The sequence below is a fragment of the Physcomitrium patens genome, chromosome 19 (assembly GCF_059467195.1).
Source record: "Physcomitrium patens ecotype Gransden chromosome 19, ASM5946719v1, whole genome shotgun sequence".
NCBI lineage: Eukaryota > Viridiplantae > Streptophyta > Bryopsida > Funariales > Funariaceae > Physcomitrium > Physcomitrium patens.
The window spans coordinates 4,591,649-4,606,741 of NC_143428.1; the positions used below are offsets into that span (position 1 = coordinate 4,591,649).

The window sequence follows — 15,093 nt, forward strand, 5'->3', positions numbered from 1 at the left end:
ACAATATGAGGTAAAAAAATTAATGCTCAACTTACCTGATCCTCAAACATTGAGTTAAGCAATTGACTTTGCTATGAACTGCGAAAATCGCCTTTTTGAATTCTGATCTGAGAACTGTACAAGTGAACCTCAACGTTACTATAATTCAATGGCAACACCAACACCTCTTCAATACATACATTCGGAAGTAGAGGATATGCAAATTGATGTAGTACGTTTCAAACCTCTTACTGAGCAAGAAAAGACTCGTTGTCGTCAAGAAGGATTATGTTTATATTGTGGAGAACCAAAGCACACTGCTCAACATTATCCAAAGAAACGACGCAATCACAAAATGAGGAGTATGGCTGTGAAAAAAGTCAATATGTCGGAAAACGAGTTTGTCCAGCTACAATAGGGACCATGCGGTTGAAACCTTGCACAACATCTAGTAAAGGTCCTATTCTCTACTCAGAGTCCTCTCCTTGTTTTACATTAAATGTTATTTTAGGACCTAAATATTACAAAGTCTCTATCTTATTAGATTCAAGAGCCTCAGCGTGTTTTTTAGATGAAGAATTTATTAAAAGACATAGCATATCTTTAGTAAAGAAAATTAAACCTGTTCATGTAGAAGTCATAGATGGTCGTCCATTGTCTTCTGGAGATATTACTCACGAAACCCTTCCTATAGAAGTAATAATCAATGGTCATAATAGTTTTGTAGTATTTAATATCATTAGATCTTCCTTTAATCCAATCATTTAAGGTTTATCGTGGTTAGAAAAATACAACCCTCAAATAGATTAGATTTCCCGAACTCTTACTTTCTCTAAAAGTATAACTAACAGTGTAGTTAATCAAGTAGAGAGTCATAAGTCTAGTTCAATTAAACCCGTATTTATAGGTGCAAAAGCTTTCTTGTATGCTGCTATGAAAGAATCACCATATATTATTTATGCCACACTTCTTTCTACTAGTGAAAAGACTTCAAGTGGCATTCCAAGCCAATATCAAGAATTTCAAGATGTATTTGAAAAAAAGAATGTGGATACACTCTCGGAACATAGTCCCTATGATTGCTCAATTGACCTTCAAGAAGGAGTACAATCGCCATTCGGACCAATCTACACTTTATCACAAAATGAGTTGGATGAACTCAAGGAGTATATTGAAGAAAATCTAGCTAAGAATTTCATATGCCATTCTAAATCTCCGGCAGGAGCTCCAATTCTATTTGTGAAGAAAAAAGATGGATCATTGCAGATGTGTGTTGATTATCGAGGATTCAACAAGATTACCATCAAGAACACGTATCCACTACCTTTAATATGTGGACTTCTTGATCAGCTGAATCAGGCTAAGATCTATACAAAAATAGATCTTCAGGGAGCATACAATCTAGTACGCATCAAAGAAGGAGATGAATGGAAGACTGCGTTTCGAACTAGGTATGGACATTTTGAATACAACGTCATGCCTTTCGGACTTACAAATACACCAGCAGCTTTTCAACATCTAATGAATGATGTTTTTCGAGAGTTTTTGGACGATTTTGTGGTCTGTTATCTAGATAACATCTTGATCTATTTTTAGAATCTAAAAGAATATGAACTTCATGTTCGTCGTGTATTACAAAAATTAAGAGATGCAGGACTCTATGCCAAGATAGAAAAGTGTGTGTTCCACACTATTCAAGTCGATTTCTTAGGTTACATCATTTCAAATGATGGACTTATGATGAATCCTAAGAAAGTTCAAACTATTATAGAGTGGAATATTTCAAAAACGGTAAGAGATGTCTAATATTTTTTAGAATTTGCCAACTACTATTGAATCTTTATCAAAGACTTCTCTCGAGTTGTAGCTCCACTTACATGTTTGACTTCTAAAGACAAACTCCAATGGAATCAAGAAGCGGAATTTGCTTTTGAATCTTTGAAGACAGCGTTTGTTTCTGCACCAATCTTGTACCGTGTTGATTTTTCCAAAGCATTCTTTATGGAAACAGATGCATCGGACTTTGTTCTGGGTGCGGTTTTATCACAAATGGGAACAGATGACAAACTTCATTCAGTAGCCTTTCATTCAAGAAAATTCTCAACAGCAGAAATCAATTATGAGATCCACGACAAAGAACTTCTTGCAATTGTGGATTCTTTTCAAGAATGGCGTCATTATCTAGAAGGCGCTTCCAGTCCAGTCACCATGTATACGAATCACAAGAACCTCGAATATTTTATGTCAGCACGTATATTAAATCATCGCCAAGCTCATTGGAGCATGTCTTTATCAAGATTCAAGTTCATCATCACTTATCGGCCAGGAAAACAACAAGGTTTATCCGATGCCTTGTCTAAACGTTCTTATCTTGCACTAAAAGAAGGAGATGCAGCTTTTGAGCAATAAAGAATGGTTCTCTTGAAGCCGAAGCAATTTCATCTTCGAGCAACAAAATCAACATTGACTATTGATTTAACTTTTCTTAAGCAAGTCCAGTTAAGTATGTCTTCAAACCCTCTTATTCATGATATCAAGAATAATTCTTCTAAATCTCATGATCCCTCTAAATTTGAATTCAAGAACAATCTACTCTATTTCGAAGGACGCCTATATGTTCCAGAAGGAGAAGCACGTTTATATGTTCTTCAAGCTCATCACGACTTTCGAGCAGCAGGACATTTTGGATATAATAAGACTTTAGAACTGATATCTAGGGATTTTTGGTGGCCTCAAATGTGGAAGGTAGTTAAAGATTTTGTACAATCATGTGATATTTGTTCAAGATCAAAAACTCCTCGTCATCGACCTTTTGGACTTCTTCAGCCATTACTCATTCCAGAACAACCATGGTCTTCTGTTTCTATGGACTTCATCACGGATCTTCCAATCTCAAGTTCTTATGACTCTATATTCGTTATAGTAGATCGTTTTACCAAGATGGCACATTTTGTACCATATACCAAATCTATTATAGGTGAAGAAACAATTAAGCTCTTTCTTGACAATATCTATTGCTATCATGGATTACCCAAGGATATTATATCAGATAGGGGAACTCAATTTGTATCAAGATTTTGGCGGACTCTTTTCAAGCTTCTTAAAGTCGATAAAAAACTATCTTCGACATTCCATCCTCAAACTAATGGACAAACGGAGCGTGTTAATCAAGTTTTGGAGCAATATTTAAGATGTATCATTAATTACCAACAAGATGATTGGACAACTCTTTTGCCATTGGCAGAGTTTGCTTACAATAAAACGATATATTCTTCTACAAAATAAACACCTTTCTTTACTAATTATGGTTATCATCCACGACTTGATACTTTTGACTTTTTAAAAGTTGATAATCCTGTTGCAAAAGATTTAGCAATTCATTTATCAGAGCTACATGCAACGATGAATGTGCAATTAAAAGAGGCTCAAGAACAACAAAAGGTCAATTCGGATGTCTATCAAAAAGAACAATCATCATTCGTCTTGGGTGATAAGGTATGGCTACTTCATCGCAATATCAAGACCACTCGTCCTTGTGACAAGTTGGACTATCGAAGGCTGGGACCATTTTCTATTTCTGCACAAATCAATCCAGTTGCATATTGTTTACATCTACCGGAGTCAATGAAAATCCTTTCAGTATTCTATGTGTCTCTTCTTGAACCATACAAGACAGTGGACATACCAAGAAGACGACAAGCTCCACCTCCTCCTATAGAAGTGGACAATAATGAAGAGTTTGAAGTAGAAGAAGTCTTAGATTCAAGGCGGCGCCGAAATAAATTAGAATATCTTGTCCATTGGCGCGGATATGGTATTAGTGAATGCACATGGGAGCCAATAAAGAATCTTGCAAGTGTAGCAAAGGCGGTGGAGGCTTTTCATTGACAACATATATCAAAATCAAGATGAAAACCTTTTTTATAAAAAAAATAACATCTAGGCAAGATAACATTCTACTTTCAATTCTTGTTCGTAGCTTCTTTGTAGTAGTGACGCTCAGGAGATGGAGAACCAACAACCAGCGGATTTGAATCAAGAGCCTTCATTTACTGACCTGTCAAAGGAGACATTACCATTGTCATAACCTTCAAGACGACGCAATCGAGATGAAGATCTTCAAGAACGACATGTTCTTCCTCGAATAGATGGCAAGATACAACGCGTTTGGTATCACGATTTGGGAAGAGACTCCCGATGTTTGGTGATTGTGCTAGATGTAGAAACAACTCCTGATGGTGTTCCAAATATTCTATTCGAAGGAAGTTACGAAGGCCTCAACAATGATCAAATAATTGGGTGGTCTTTCCGCCCTGGTATGGGACACTACCGATGGTTGAGAGGCCCTATCAATCATCTTCGAAGATAACAAAGATCAGAGTATGTGGCGAATATAATTCGTCGCATCATAGATTTCTTCAACATATGATGACTGCTCCTCGTAAAACTCGTCCTTAGAAGGGGGGGTAATGTCATGGACATAATCATGTAAGCTAGTAATTATATATACAAATAAGTAGAAATAAGTAAAATTAGGTAAAAGTAAGTTAATTCTATAGTATTTAATATGGAAGCTTCCTAGAAGCTTCATAGATGCTACTTTGACTTCATAGGTGTCTTTAATTGACTTTTTGGATTAGAAATGTGGTCAACAAGTTGGCCATGTGCCACACATGTTGTTAGCTTAAAGGTTAAGCTAACTATGTGGCTCACACATAGAAGAACTTGCCTTGTAAGTCAAGGCATATGTCCTACAAAGTCAACACATATTGGAGGTCCTATAGAACGTCGCCACGTAGTCCCTACTTAGATAGTATATATAGAGACAAGAGTAAAGGCTTCTTCACGCTTGTCAACTCCTTTCTTGCTTCTAGTCTAGTTTCAAGGGTCTTTAGTTTTCTTGTCTTTTTGCAATAGCCATTCCAATTTCTCTTTCAATATATATACTTGTTTATATATATTTTGTTACCTCTCTTTGAGTGAAGGTTCACTTGTTTGAATTATTTTTTCATCGAGTTCTTGTCCTTGACACATGGTCAATTTGTCAAGGCTATCAAGTCTCTCCATTTTTAATCTTAAAAATAAGATATTTAAAAATATATACATATTTTATAAAATTTCATTAAAAAACACGAAATCAAGTAAAGTTATTTATTTTATAGCTCACAAATATGTTTTTTCTAATTTCAGAAGAACAATATAATATTGATTATATATATATGAAAAAAATAATTACATAGGACGTCTAATAAATTTTATTATTTTTGGTATAATATATAATATTTAATAGAATTTACGGCATATAGATTTTTCAAAAAATTCAGTAATAATTTAAAATACATATGAATATTAAAAAAATTAAAAATTATATTTAGCATAAAATTTATTAATAAAGTACCTATAAGATAATAATGCTATTTCAAAATTTTGTTTTTCATAACATTAATATTTATATTTAAAATTTTATAATTAATTATAGCTAATAAATATTTTTTTGAATTAAAAAAATATTTTCTTATTTTTAATTATTTTTTATAGTATAATATTTAGTATAAAATCCAATAAATTTATTTTTGTAAGTAAATGGCTTCAAAATTATTATGATTATATAAATATAAGCTTTGCAAACCTGATAGCTATTTTCAAAATGTTCAAAAATAACTAATAGGTTTAATTTGCTTAAATATATATATATATATATATATATATATATATATCTATATCTTATAATTCTATTAAAATTGTAAAAAATAAAAAATTGTAAATAGGAGTGTACCATCTCAAAATTGTTTGAAAATTTTTTAGTTAGTTATGATGCATTAATTAATTGTAAATATGTATTTTCTATTTCAATTACATAAAATAAAAATAAGATTAGATAGAGTATTTAAATTCATAAATTTAATTATTTTATATGAATTATTGAAATAATTGAAATAGAGAAGTTATAAAGTTATGAACTTATTGATTACAGAAATAAATAAATAATTTGAACTTGTATTTTTTTTTTTTTTTTTTTTTTTTTTCTCCTTATATTAAACACAACTAAGATGTTTTGATAGCAAGAACAAAAATAGGTTGTTGATTTTTGAAGCTAATGTATATAATTATTATTGTGATTTAGATATATTGTATTATAGTATTTAAAGGATTATTTAGAAATATTTTAATGTTAAAAAAATAATTGATTAATTGATATAAGTTTAGTTATAAAGTTCTATTATATATGCCTTAGTAATTACATAGATCTCAAGACAAGATAGGTAATTTGAGGTTGTTAAAGATGTGTTGTTTTAGCTATTTTTTCTAAAATTTATAATTAGTTGAGATAAATTTAGAAAATAAATATCTAAGATTTTATTGATAAAGTTTGTTGCCATTGCATATATCTTTTATTGTTAGTGAGTAATAATTTAAAACTTATTAAAATATCCACTAACAATAAAAGATATATGCTATGGCAACAAACTTTATCAATAAAATCTAAGCATAGTTACAAAACATTAAGGTAGATTTTATTTCTATTAGTCATAGTAAGAGAAGAAAATAAAAGGGAAGAACAACTTTCTTTTAAAAGACAAAGCTATTCTTAAAAGAAATTCTAAGAGATTATAGCAAAAGGGAAAATAAAATAAAAGATAATTTTTTTATTTGTTGTTCTAAAAACTTTCAACTATTATACTATTGTCTTTATTTTTTTTTGTTTATTTCAATACAACATTGTAAAATTTACAAAAATTATAATAATTTATAAAATATAAAAATAAGTTTTTAATATAATTTTGCATAATATACATACTTTTTGAAAGCTCTGTATTACATAGAAAAGAAATGTCATATACATCCCTCATATATGCTGAAATATCAAGAATACCCATGTAATATTGATATTGGCAAATCCATCCCACTTCTGTGTTAATAACAAATCTACTCTAAAATGTGATAAGGTATCCCCACTCTTCCATTTTCAGATGCATCTAGGGCCCAAATTAGTTGGTAGAGGGGGGAGGGGGGCTTGGAGCTTGGCAAGAAAGGGCTGCACAGTTAAGTATGCCCCTCGGAAACTTCCGTTGCCGGGATTCGAGCCCGGGTCGCTCGGGTGAGAGCGGCATACCCCAACCATGTAGACTTCAACGGAGGACGGCAACCATCCAATCTGCTGCCAGTATGTCCTTTCTTGTCTTGCACTAGTACTTAGACTCGCCAACCGTGCCCTCCACACGATTTGAGACATCATGAGAATCATGTTTTACCGTAGTTGGCCAAGTCTAGTGATTAAACTAGATACTCTTTCCAGTTTCCAACGAGAGAGAATTTAGCAAAATTGACCGAAGAGACAACTTCATTGTATGAGTTGGGTTGCATATTCGTAGATGACATTACTTCTGTGTGTTTTAATTCAGATACGTAGATGGCCAGAAACTTGAATCATTCTGAAATAAGTATTGAGGCAGGATCAACTTAACCCGCTGCAAATCCCTCTTCCATTCGTATTTCGAAAACATCAAATCACCCCAACAACCTTCACAGGAGGCTGAACTAGATGGACCTATCCAAGTATCGATTGTGCCCTGCAGTAACTACCCTACACTTGCCAAGATTCTTGAATTTACTGCAGTGTTTGATTGTCGACAAAGCATAGCATGGAAACCATGGTATGCGGCCCTCGGCAGTTGGCTAAACAGCACAGCTGCAGAAAAGCGCCATATAATCTTCGGCTTGGGACAAGGAATAACATCACTAATACAGCTAAGCCATCACAAGTAATATGATCACTCGAGGCTTGGCGGGTCACCAATTCAACGGAGGAGTATCTACTACAGTACAATCTTCCTCGACTGAGAGGATATCGTGAAAACACGTAGATCAGAAGAAGGGCGCAAGCATTATAAATAAAACATATGGATGCACCTAAGGTTTGATACACCTGAGCCTACTCCCTGGAGCCGTCGCTTGTTGCATTGCTGCTCGCCATGAGTGGCTTGGGTGCGCTTCCGTTACCAGAAGGAAGCGACCTGAGCTCATTATCTTCAAGTGGTGCGTCCCGCTTCTTCATGTTTCGCTTGATGTGAGGATCTACTTCACCACTTTCATCGACGTCACCAATCTTTCTGAACTTGGCTGCTCTGTCTTGCAGGAGTGTCTCAGGATCCATTTTCATCAATTCCTGTTGGATGTACACCAAAAGTTTATGTTACAAGTGGTTCAGGAGGTCGATTAAATCCGAGAAAAAAACAGAACGAAACGGAGCTATGCTTGTAAACCTACGGACTTTTCATGGAGATTCCAAGTCTATGCAACGTACGTATAGACTCAGTGATGCATGTATCTGCTGCAATGCGAGTCCAAGAAGAACTAATTTATCATAGAATCATAGAAACTCATTTACGAAGCACTACACCTTGACCAGTAAGGATATAAAACCATTAATAGAAAGAAAAAGATGGGAATAGATAGCTTTCCAAATTGATTACTATCATCCATTCACTTACCTTCATGTGCTTCATGATAGCCGTCTTGATGTTAAGGGAAGTCTGCACTGGATCAGAGTGTGCACCACCTACCGGTTCCTGAGGACATCAGAACACAAAACAAATATCAGGATGACGGAAAATGTTATATATATACATGTGCTGAACTTTCAAATGAAAAAACACCACAATAGCGAGGCTTAGAAGATGCACAAATTAACATCATACACAGCGTATCTTACGCATCTACTGGGCTTCTAGCCAGGAGCAGGTGAAGCAGCATAACGTACCGGAATGATATCGTCCACAACATCCAATTTCTGCAATTCATGCGCAGTGATACGCAAAGCATCTGCGGCCTGCACACAACAATAAAGAGTTCAGATCGTATGTGAAGCAATTTCAATTAGCATATCAATTCTTATAATAAAGCCAGTCACAATACGTCGCCATAGACAAGACGATATCAACAAGAAGATATACTACCTTAGGAGCAGCCGCAGCAGTCTTCCAGAGAATAGCAGCGCATGCTTCCGGACTGTGACAAACAGGAAAATCTTTCAGGAATAAGGATGCGGAAGGTTCTATAATTTGTCACACTCTGATAGTCGTTGCCACTAAATTTTAATCAATAACAACTAGGAGCAACTTCAAATGTTGACATGGCTGGAAGGACCCGATCTACATTACAATCAGTCCACTCTTATAAGCAAGAATGAGAGATTTGCAACATGTTTAAAGACTCGAGAATAAAAGCAGTTAGAATCTCATTTGGGTTGCAATTGCACCTTGCTACATAGTAGACAGCATTCTCGAGCATCAACATCCTATTACCACATCCAATGGCAAGTGCACCTCCAGAGCCACCTTCTCCTATTACTGTCGCGATGATGGGCACCTTGATGCCAAACATTTCTCTCAAATTGAAAGCAATAGCTTCACCCTGCACAGAGTTCCAATCAATAAAACCACTCATTGAGAACTTGCAAATCTTGAAAAATTGCCTGTAAGAGTGCATGATCACTTATCACCTCCTGTAACTCCCATTCATCATGTGAAATTTCCACAAAGAACAGCCACCATCCTCAACCAAATGGAAAAGTGGTAAAAATTCCACTTAGCATGCATAGATTGAATAACGTAGAGGTTCCTCTTCGGTCAAGAAAACAATTGACATACCTGCCCAAGTTCTTCGGCTTTGATGCCAGCATATGCTCCGGGGGTATCAATAAAGGTGAGGATAGGAAAACCAAATTTCTCTGCATGTCGCATGAAGCGCAAAGCTTTCCTATATCTGCAAAGGTGAACAAGAATGAAAATGAATCAATGAATCATAGATGTTGAAGGTACAGAATATTCTGTATTCATAATATTGGGATAAAGAAAACCACTGGTTTTCATTTAATTTCATGCAAAAAGTAGCATTATGACATTGTTGAAATGCTCTAGATGGATCGGGAACTAACGACCTTTGACATTAGCTACAAATGCTGCTCTTTAAAGAAAATTTTACTTCTCAGATACAATCAAGAAAAGTGCAGAAATAGCGGAACATTTCTTTAAAACTCAAAGTACAGACTTAATTAGCGCTATTCATAAGAAAAATGTAAAAAACTGACTTCAAACGTACCCGTTTGGCATAGGCATGGCAAAGTTACGGTAGATGTTCTCCTTTGTATTCCGACCTTTCTGGTGACCAATATACATGAAGCTCATTCCTTCCATGGACCCAATACCACAGACTAAAGCAGGGTCATCGAATCCAGCTCGATCGCCATGAAGTTCCACCCACTGCAATAGGAAAGCTCAAATCTTAGAGGGGATTCTCGATAACATAACTCATGCACACAGCAGGTGCCCAGCACATATAATCAGCGAGAATAGGATGGATATATCACTCACTGAGCATTCCAGCTTGATGAATTACCTTGTCGGTCATATTCATGACGTGGTCCAAGAAAGTTGGCCGGTTAGGATGACGGGCCACACTAAGGCGCTGCATTGGTGTAAGTTGCCCATACAGTTCTCTACGCACCTGCTTAGCATTTTAACACATCAAGATTTTACCTGAACAAGACATCTCCCTGTCTACACCGTGTTTTCCATTCATGATCATTCAAAAAATGTGGGGCCATATCTAGTAGGTATCATCAATAGAAGTTTACGAGCATAATAAAGAGAACCATTGACATTATGTTACTTTTAAACTTCAGACTGGATAACTAGGGTAGGCATACTCGTGTCTAGCAACTGGAGTAAACATTCTAAGTCATGGGAGATCATGCAGTAAGGCAAGTAATGTATCATGAAAACGACACCACTAATCAGAGCAGAGCAGAAAGTCGAGTGCCTGAAGGGAACTGAAAATTGGAATCTGGGTAAGGCTTGTGTACAATGTGAAAACAAGATTGACCCTTTACAGTAGCTCCGTCGATGAATACCAACACCTAGTTCAAATGCTTGTCTATAAACAGATGCGATTCCACTTGCAGGCTATCAATGGGTTTAAGTTTAGCTAGCAAAGGTGAATACAAACCTGGTCATATCTCTCTTCGAGCTCGGCAATTTGGTCAGTAAAATCCATGCCTGTCTTATTTGCAAGCTCCCGGACCTGTTGCAGCATTGCGATGGGAACACACATCAGTCACCTAGCTCAAATAAGAAGCAGTGGAAACTCTTAGATGTCAATCAACGTTGCAACGCAGTCATCCACTACTTGGCCGCAACCAAACGCATGAAAACCATTGCATTGCTAAAGTTACGTATTAGATGACAATTGCACCAACCCAGACCAACACACCACTGATATTCAAACACACGTCGAAACAGAACAATGGGTTCTGATTCCAGCTACAAATGCTTCGCATGCCGGTTCCAAGCAGAATCTAGAGCAGCTCTGAGAGGGGTAAAACAAATCGAAAAACACAAGCACAAGTAACACGGACAGGTCAAGAGGAGCTACTCACTTCATCAATCTTATTCTCGAGGTCGACAATGGGTCTCTCAAAGGGGAGAGTCACAGGCTTCGGCGGGTTAGTCAATGGCTTGAAGCGATTCAGAAATTTCAGGGCCCCATCTGTGAACTCGCCCTGCGGCAGCTTCTCTGGCCATGGATACTCGTGCTCAGAGCTTTTCTTCCCCTTCTTGATTTTGGCAGAGATCACCACAGATCCCTTCCTCTGGCTCCTCGGCGCAGCCCCTCGATTGAAGCTCGCGCCCACCTGACTTCCCCACTGCACAATGCCATTGCTCGCGCTTCGCAACGCTGTCGCTCCCGCCCCGCCCGCAAACTCCATCACAGCTGCCCTGAAAAAACACTAGGTCTGTAGCTCCGTGCCAATGTGATGCGCAAAATCCCTTGCCTTCCGAGCCTTGTCCACAACGAAGACAACTTAGAGAAACGAATCCTCCTTGTAGCGGAGAGATGAGGGAGTAGGAGAGAGAGGGAGGCGGAGAGCCCAATGCAAGGGGAATTAGGTGACACACAAACTCACTCAACTAACGAACAGAAAAAAATGAATAAGAAGAATAATTAGAGTAAAGGGGAGCGACGAACGAGGTGGTGATACAAACGAGGCCCGCTCTCGCTTTGGTCGGGCCGGGCCGGGTGGGTCGGCCCTCTCATTCATCCCTGACCCTTCATTTGTATTCGTTTTTTGCCACCTCTGTTGATTATTCCATCTATCTATCTATCCATCTATCCAGAAGGGTGACCAATTGAGATGGTTTTGACTTTATTGTTGTTGGGGAAAAGGAAGGGCCTTGGCTGAAATTATTAATTTTCGAAGATAGATAAGCATGGCAGAAATTATTTCTTGCGTTTCGTGATTGTGTAGTTTTAATTTAATTGACTTGAATACTTTCTGAAATACTAACAGCCTTTTAAGTTGTGAAAATTTGCAATACTTATCACAGACTAAAATTACTTTCAGAATTAATTAAAGTTCTCCACATAAGTCAATTTATCAAATTTATTTTAAATTGTACAAATCAATTGCCTAGTATTTGGAACACTAGGCTTATAAGACTTGTAGTTCTTAAGAGACTTTCTTAAGGCCTTTTTATTATTTAGTACATTTAAATGGAATACTAAAGCCATTCTCAGTCTTGTCAATACATTTTGTATAATCCAATTTTAGTTAAAATACATTTAATTTTTCAACTTAATAACAGTTCTAAAAAATTTGTCTCCTTCATAAATCAATTTTTTGATAATATAGTTTTTTAATATGATTTTTAAATTTCAGTTTAAAATTATTGAAAAGTTGATAAATATTATTTGCAGTATTAATGTCTTAACATTTTATATAATATATATATATATACATATTTCTTAAAAGAATCAAAATATTTGAAGTTTGATAATTATTTCTTTCCAGATTAATGTTATTTTAGAACTTCTAGTATTTGTTATTATATTTTATAATAATATTAATGGATATTGAGAATTATATAGTATGAAAAAATATTTGAAATACATCAATTTTTTTATTAATACAATTAATATCATAAACATTTGTTTTAAAATATTCAAAGATGAAAAGAATTTCTTTAAGAATTTTAATACTCCAAGGAACCTCTTTTAGTATGGATTTTAATACAATTGCAATCTATACTATTAAAAATAAAATATTTTTCCAATAGAAAAATTTAATAAAAATATAATTAAGTTTTATTGATTTATAAATTAATTATAATTTATTATTAAGGTCATGAGTTTTTAAATAATTCTTAGACTTATTATTAATTTCAAATATTAAAACTTATAAATAACATTAAATATATCCTTATATTAAAGAAATTAAATTATAAAAGAAAATAAATTAATTTTAGTTTTTTTTTTCTATCAAAATTAAAGATTTTTTTTATACTTACATTATGAAATAAAAGTAACAAAGTTAAAAAAAAATTGTATTATATTTTATAATTTAACATAGAAATCAAGTTTGTTTCACTACTTAGTGTTCAAGGAATGATTGATAATATTTGTAGAGTCTAAAGACAAGAGAGAGAGAGAGAGAAAGAAAGAAAGAGATGTCCATGTAGTAAAAATAAGTGTCTACCTAATAATTTGTAAGATTTAATATTAATATTTATTTTTTTATAAAATATATTTTTAGATTTTTAAATAATCAAAATTTTATTTCTAATTTTTAATATTTTATATTCTTTGGTTATTTTCTTGATAAACACTTTCTTAAGTCTATTAAATATCTTTAATGCAATAGTTTAAATTATACATATAGAATTTAAAAATAAAAAATCTTATCTTTTAAATATTAATTATAAAACCTTATTAATAAAAATACTTGTCTAAAAACTTAAAATAATAGTAATAAATATTATTAAAAAATCACTAAGTAATTTTATTATTTTTTATTTATTAAAATTAATTTATATATATATATATATATAATAAGATATAATTTATTTTCAGATTTTCTTAATATTCCTATTTAAAATTTTAAAAATATATTTTTTGACTTGAGCATATGTCAAGGACAAGAACTCGATGAAAAAACAGTTCAGACAAGTAAGCCTTCACTCAAAGAAAAGTAACAAAATATGAATAATAAGTATGTATATTGAAAAGAGAAACTAGAATGGCTATTGCCAAAAGACAAGAAAACTAGAGACCCTTGAAACTAGACTAGAAGCAAGAAAGGAGTTGACAAGAGTGAAGAAGCCTTCACTCTTGTCTCTATATATACTATCTAACTAGGGGCTACGTGGCGACGTTTTATAGGACCTCCAATATGTGTTGACTTTGTAGAACACATGCCTTGACTTACAAGGCAAGTTTTTCTACGTGTGGGCCACATAGTTAGCTTGATCTTCAAGCTAACAACATGTGTGGCACATGGCCAACTTGTTGACCACGTTTTTAATCCAAAAAGTCAATTAAAGATACCTATGAAGTCAAAGCAACGTCTAGGAAGTTTCTAGTAAGCTTCTATATTAAATATTATAGAATTAACTTACTTTTATCTACTTTTACTTACTTCTACCTATTTCTATATGTAATTATTAGCTTACATGATTATGGCCGTGACATTACCCCCCCTTCTAGAGACGAGTTCTACGAGGAGCGGTCATCATATGTTGAGGAAATCTATGATGCGACGAATTGTATTTGCCACATACTCTGATCTCTGTTCTCTTCGAAGATGATTGATAGGGCCTCTCAACCATCGGTAGTGTCCCATACCAGGGCGGGAAGACCACCCAGTTATTTGATCATTGTTGAGGCCTTCGTAACTTTCTTCGAATAGAATATTCGGAACACCATCAGGAGTTGCTCCTACCTCTAGCAAAATCACCAAACATCGAGAGTCCCTTCCCAAATCGTGATACCAAACGTGTTGTATCTCACCATCTATTCGAGGAAGAACATGTCGTTCTTGAAGATCTACATCTCGATTGCGTCGTCTTGAAGGTTGTGACAATCGTAATGTCTCGTCCGGTAGGTCAGCAAACGAAGGTTCTTGAGTTGAATCCGCTGGTTGTTGGCTCTCCATCTAATTAGTGTCACAAATGCAAAGAAGTTACAAACAAGGATAAGAAATTGAATGTTATCTTGCCTCAATCTTGTCTCTTTTATAAGAGAGATTTTCATCTTGGTTTTGATGGATGTTGTTGATGA

At 34.6% G+C, this 15,093-nt stretch overlaps 1 protein-coding gene across 1 annotated transcript; it reads right to left on the reverse strand.

Annotated features, from left to right (window-relative positions):
* Positions 1 to 7,407: 7,407 nt before the first annotated feature.
* LOC112272799 (uncharacterized) lies at positions 7,408 to 11,840 on the reverse strand. Its single transcript, XM_024500913.3, has 10 exons — positions 11,417 to 11,840; positions 10,987 to 11,061; positions 10,378 to 10,485; positions 10,081 to 10,241; positions 9,630 to 9,744; positions 9,239 to 9,393; positions 8,937 to 8,988; positions 8,741 to 8,809; positions 8,472 to 8,549; positions 7,408 to 8,146 (listed from the first exon to the last, which is right to left on the reverse strand). Exons 1-10 carry the CDS (start codon positions 11,744 to 11,746, stop codon positions 7,913 to 7,915), a joined length of 1,377 nt encoding a protein of 458 aa, XP_024356681.1. The 5' UTR covers positions 11,747 to 11,840; the 3' UTR covers positions 7,408 to 7,912.
* Between the last annotated feature and the right edge of the window lie 3,253 nt (positions 11,841 to 15,093).

Bases quoted from the DNA above. Each gene is read 5' to 3' on its own strand.
- LOC112272799 (XM_024500913.3), bottom strand. From the start codon at position 11,746: ATGGAGTTTGCGGGCGGGGCGGGAGCGACAGCGTTGCGAAGCGCGAGC. The intron at 9,394-9,629 runs GTATGTCAATTG...AACTCTGTGCAG, and splicing joins AAGCCGAAGAACTTGGGCAG to GGTGAAGCTATTGCTTTCAA. The intron at 8,810-8,936 runs GTAGTATATCTT...TGTTGTGTGCAG, and splicing joins CTGCTGCGGCTGCTCCTAAG to GCCGCAGATGCTTTGCGTAT.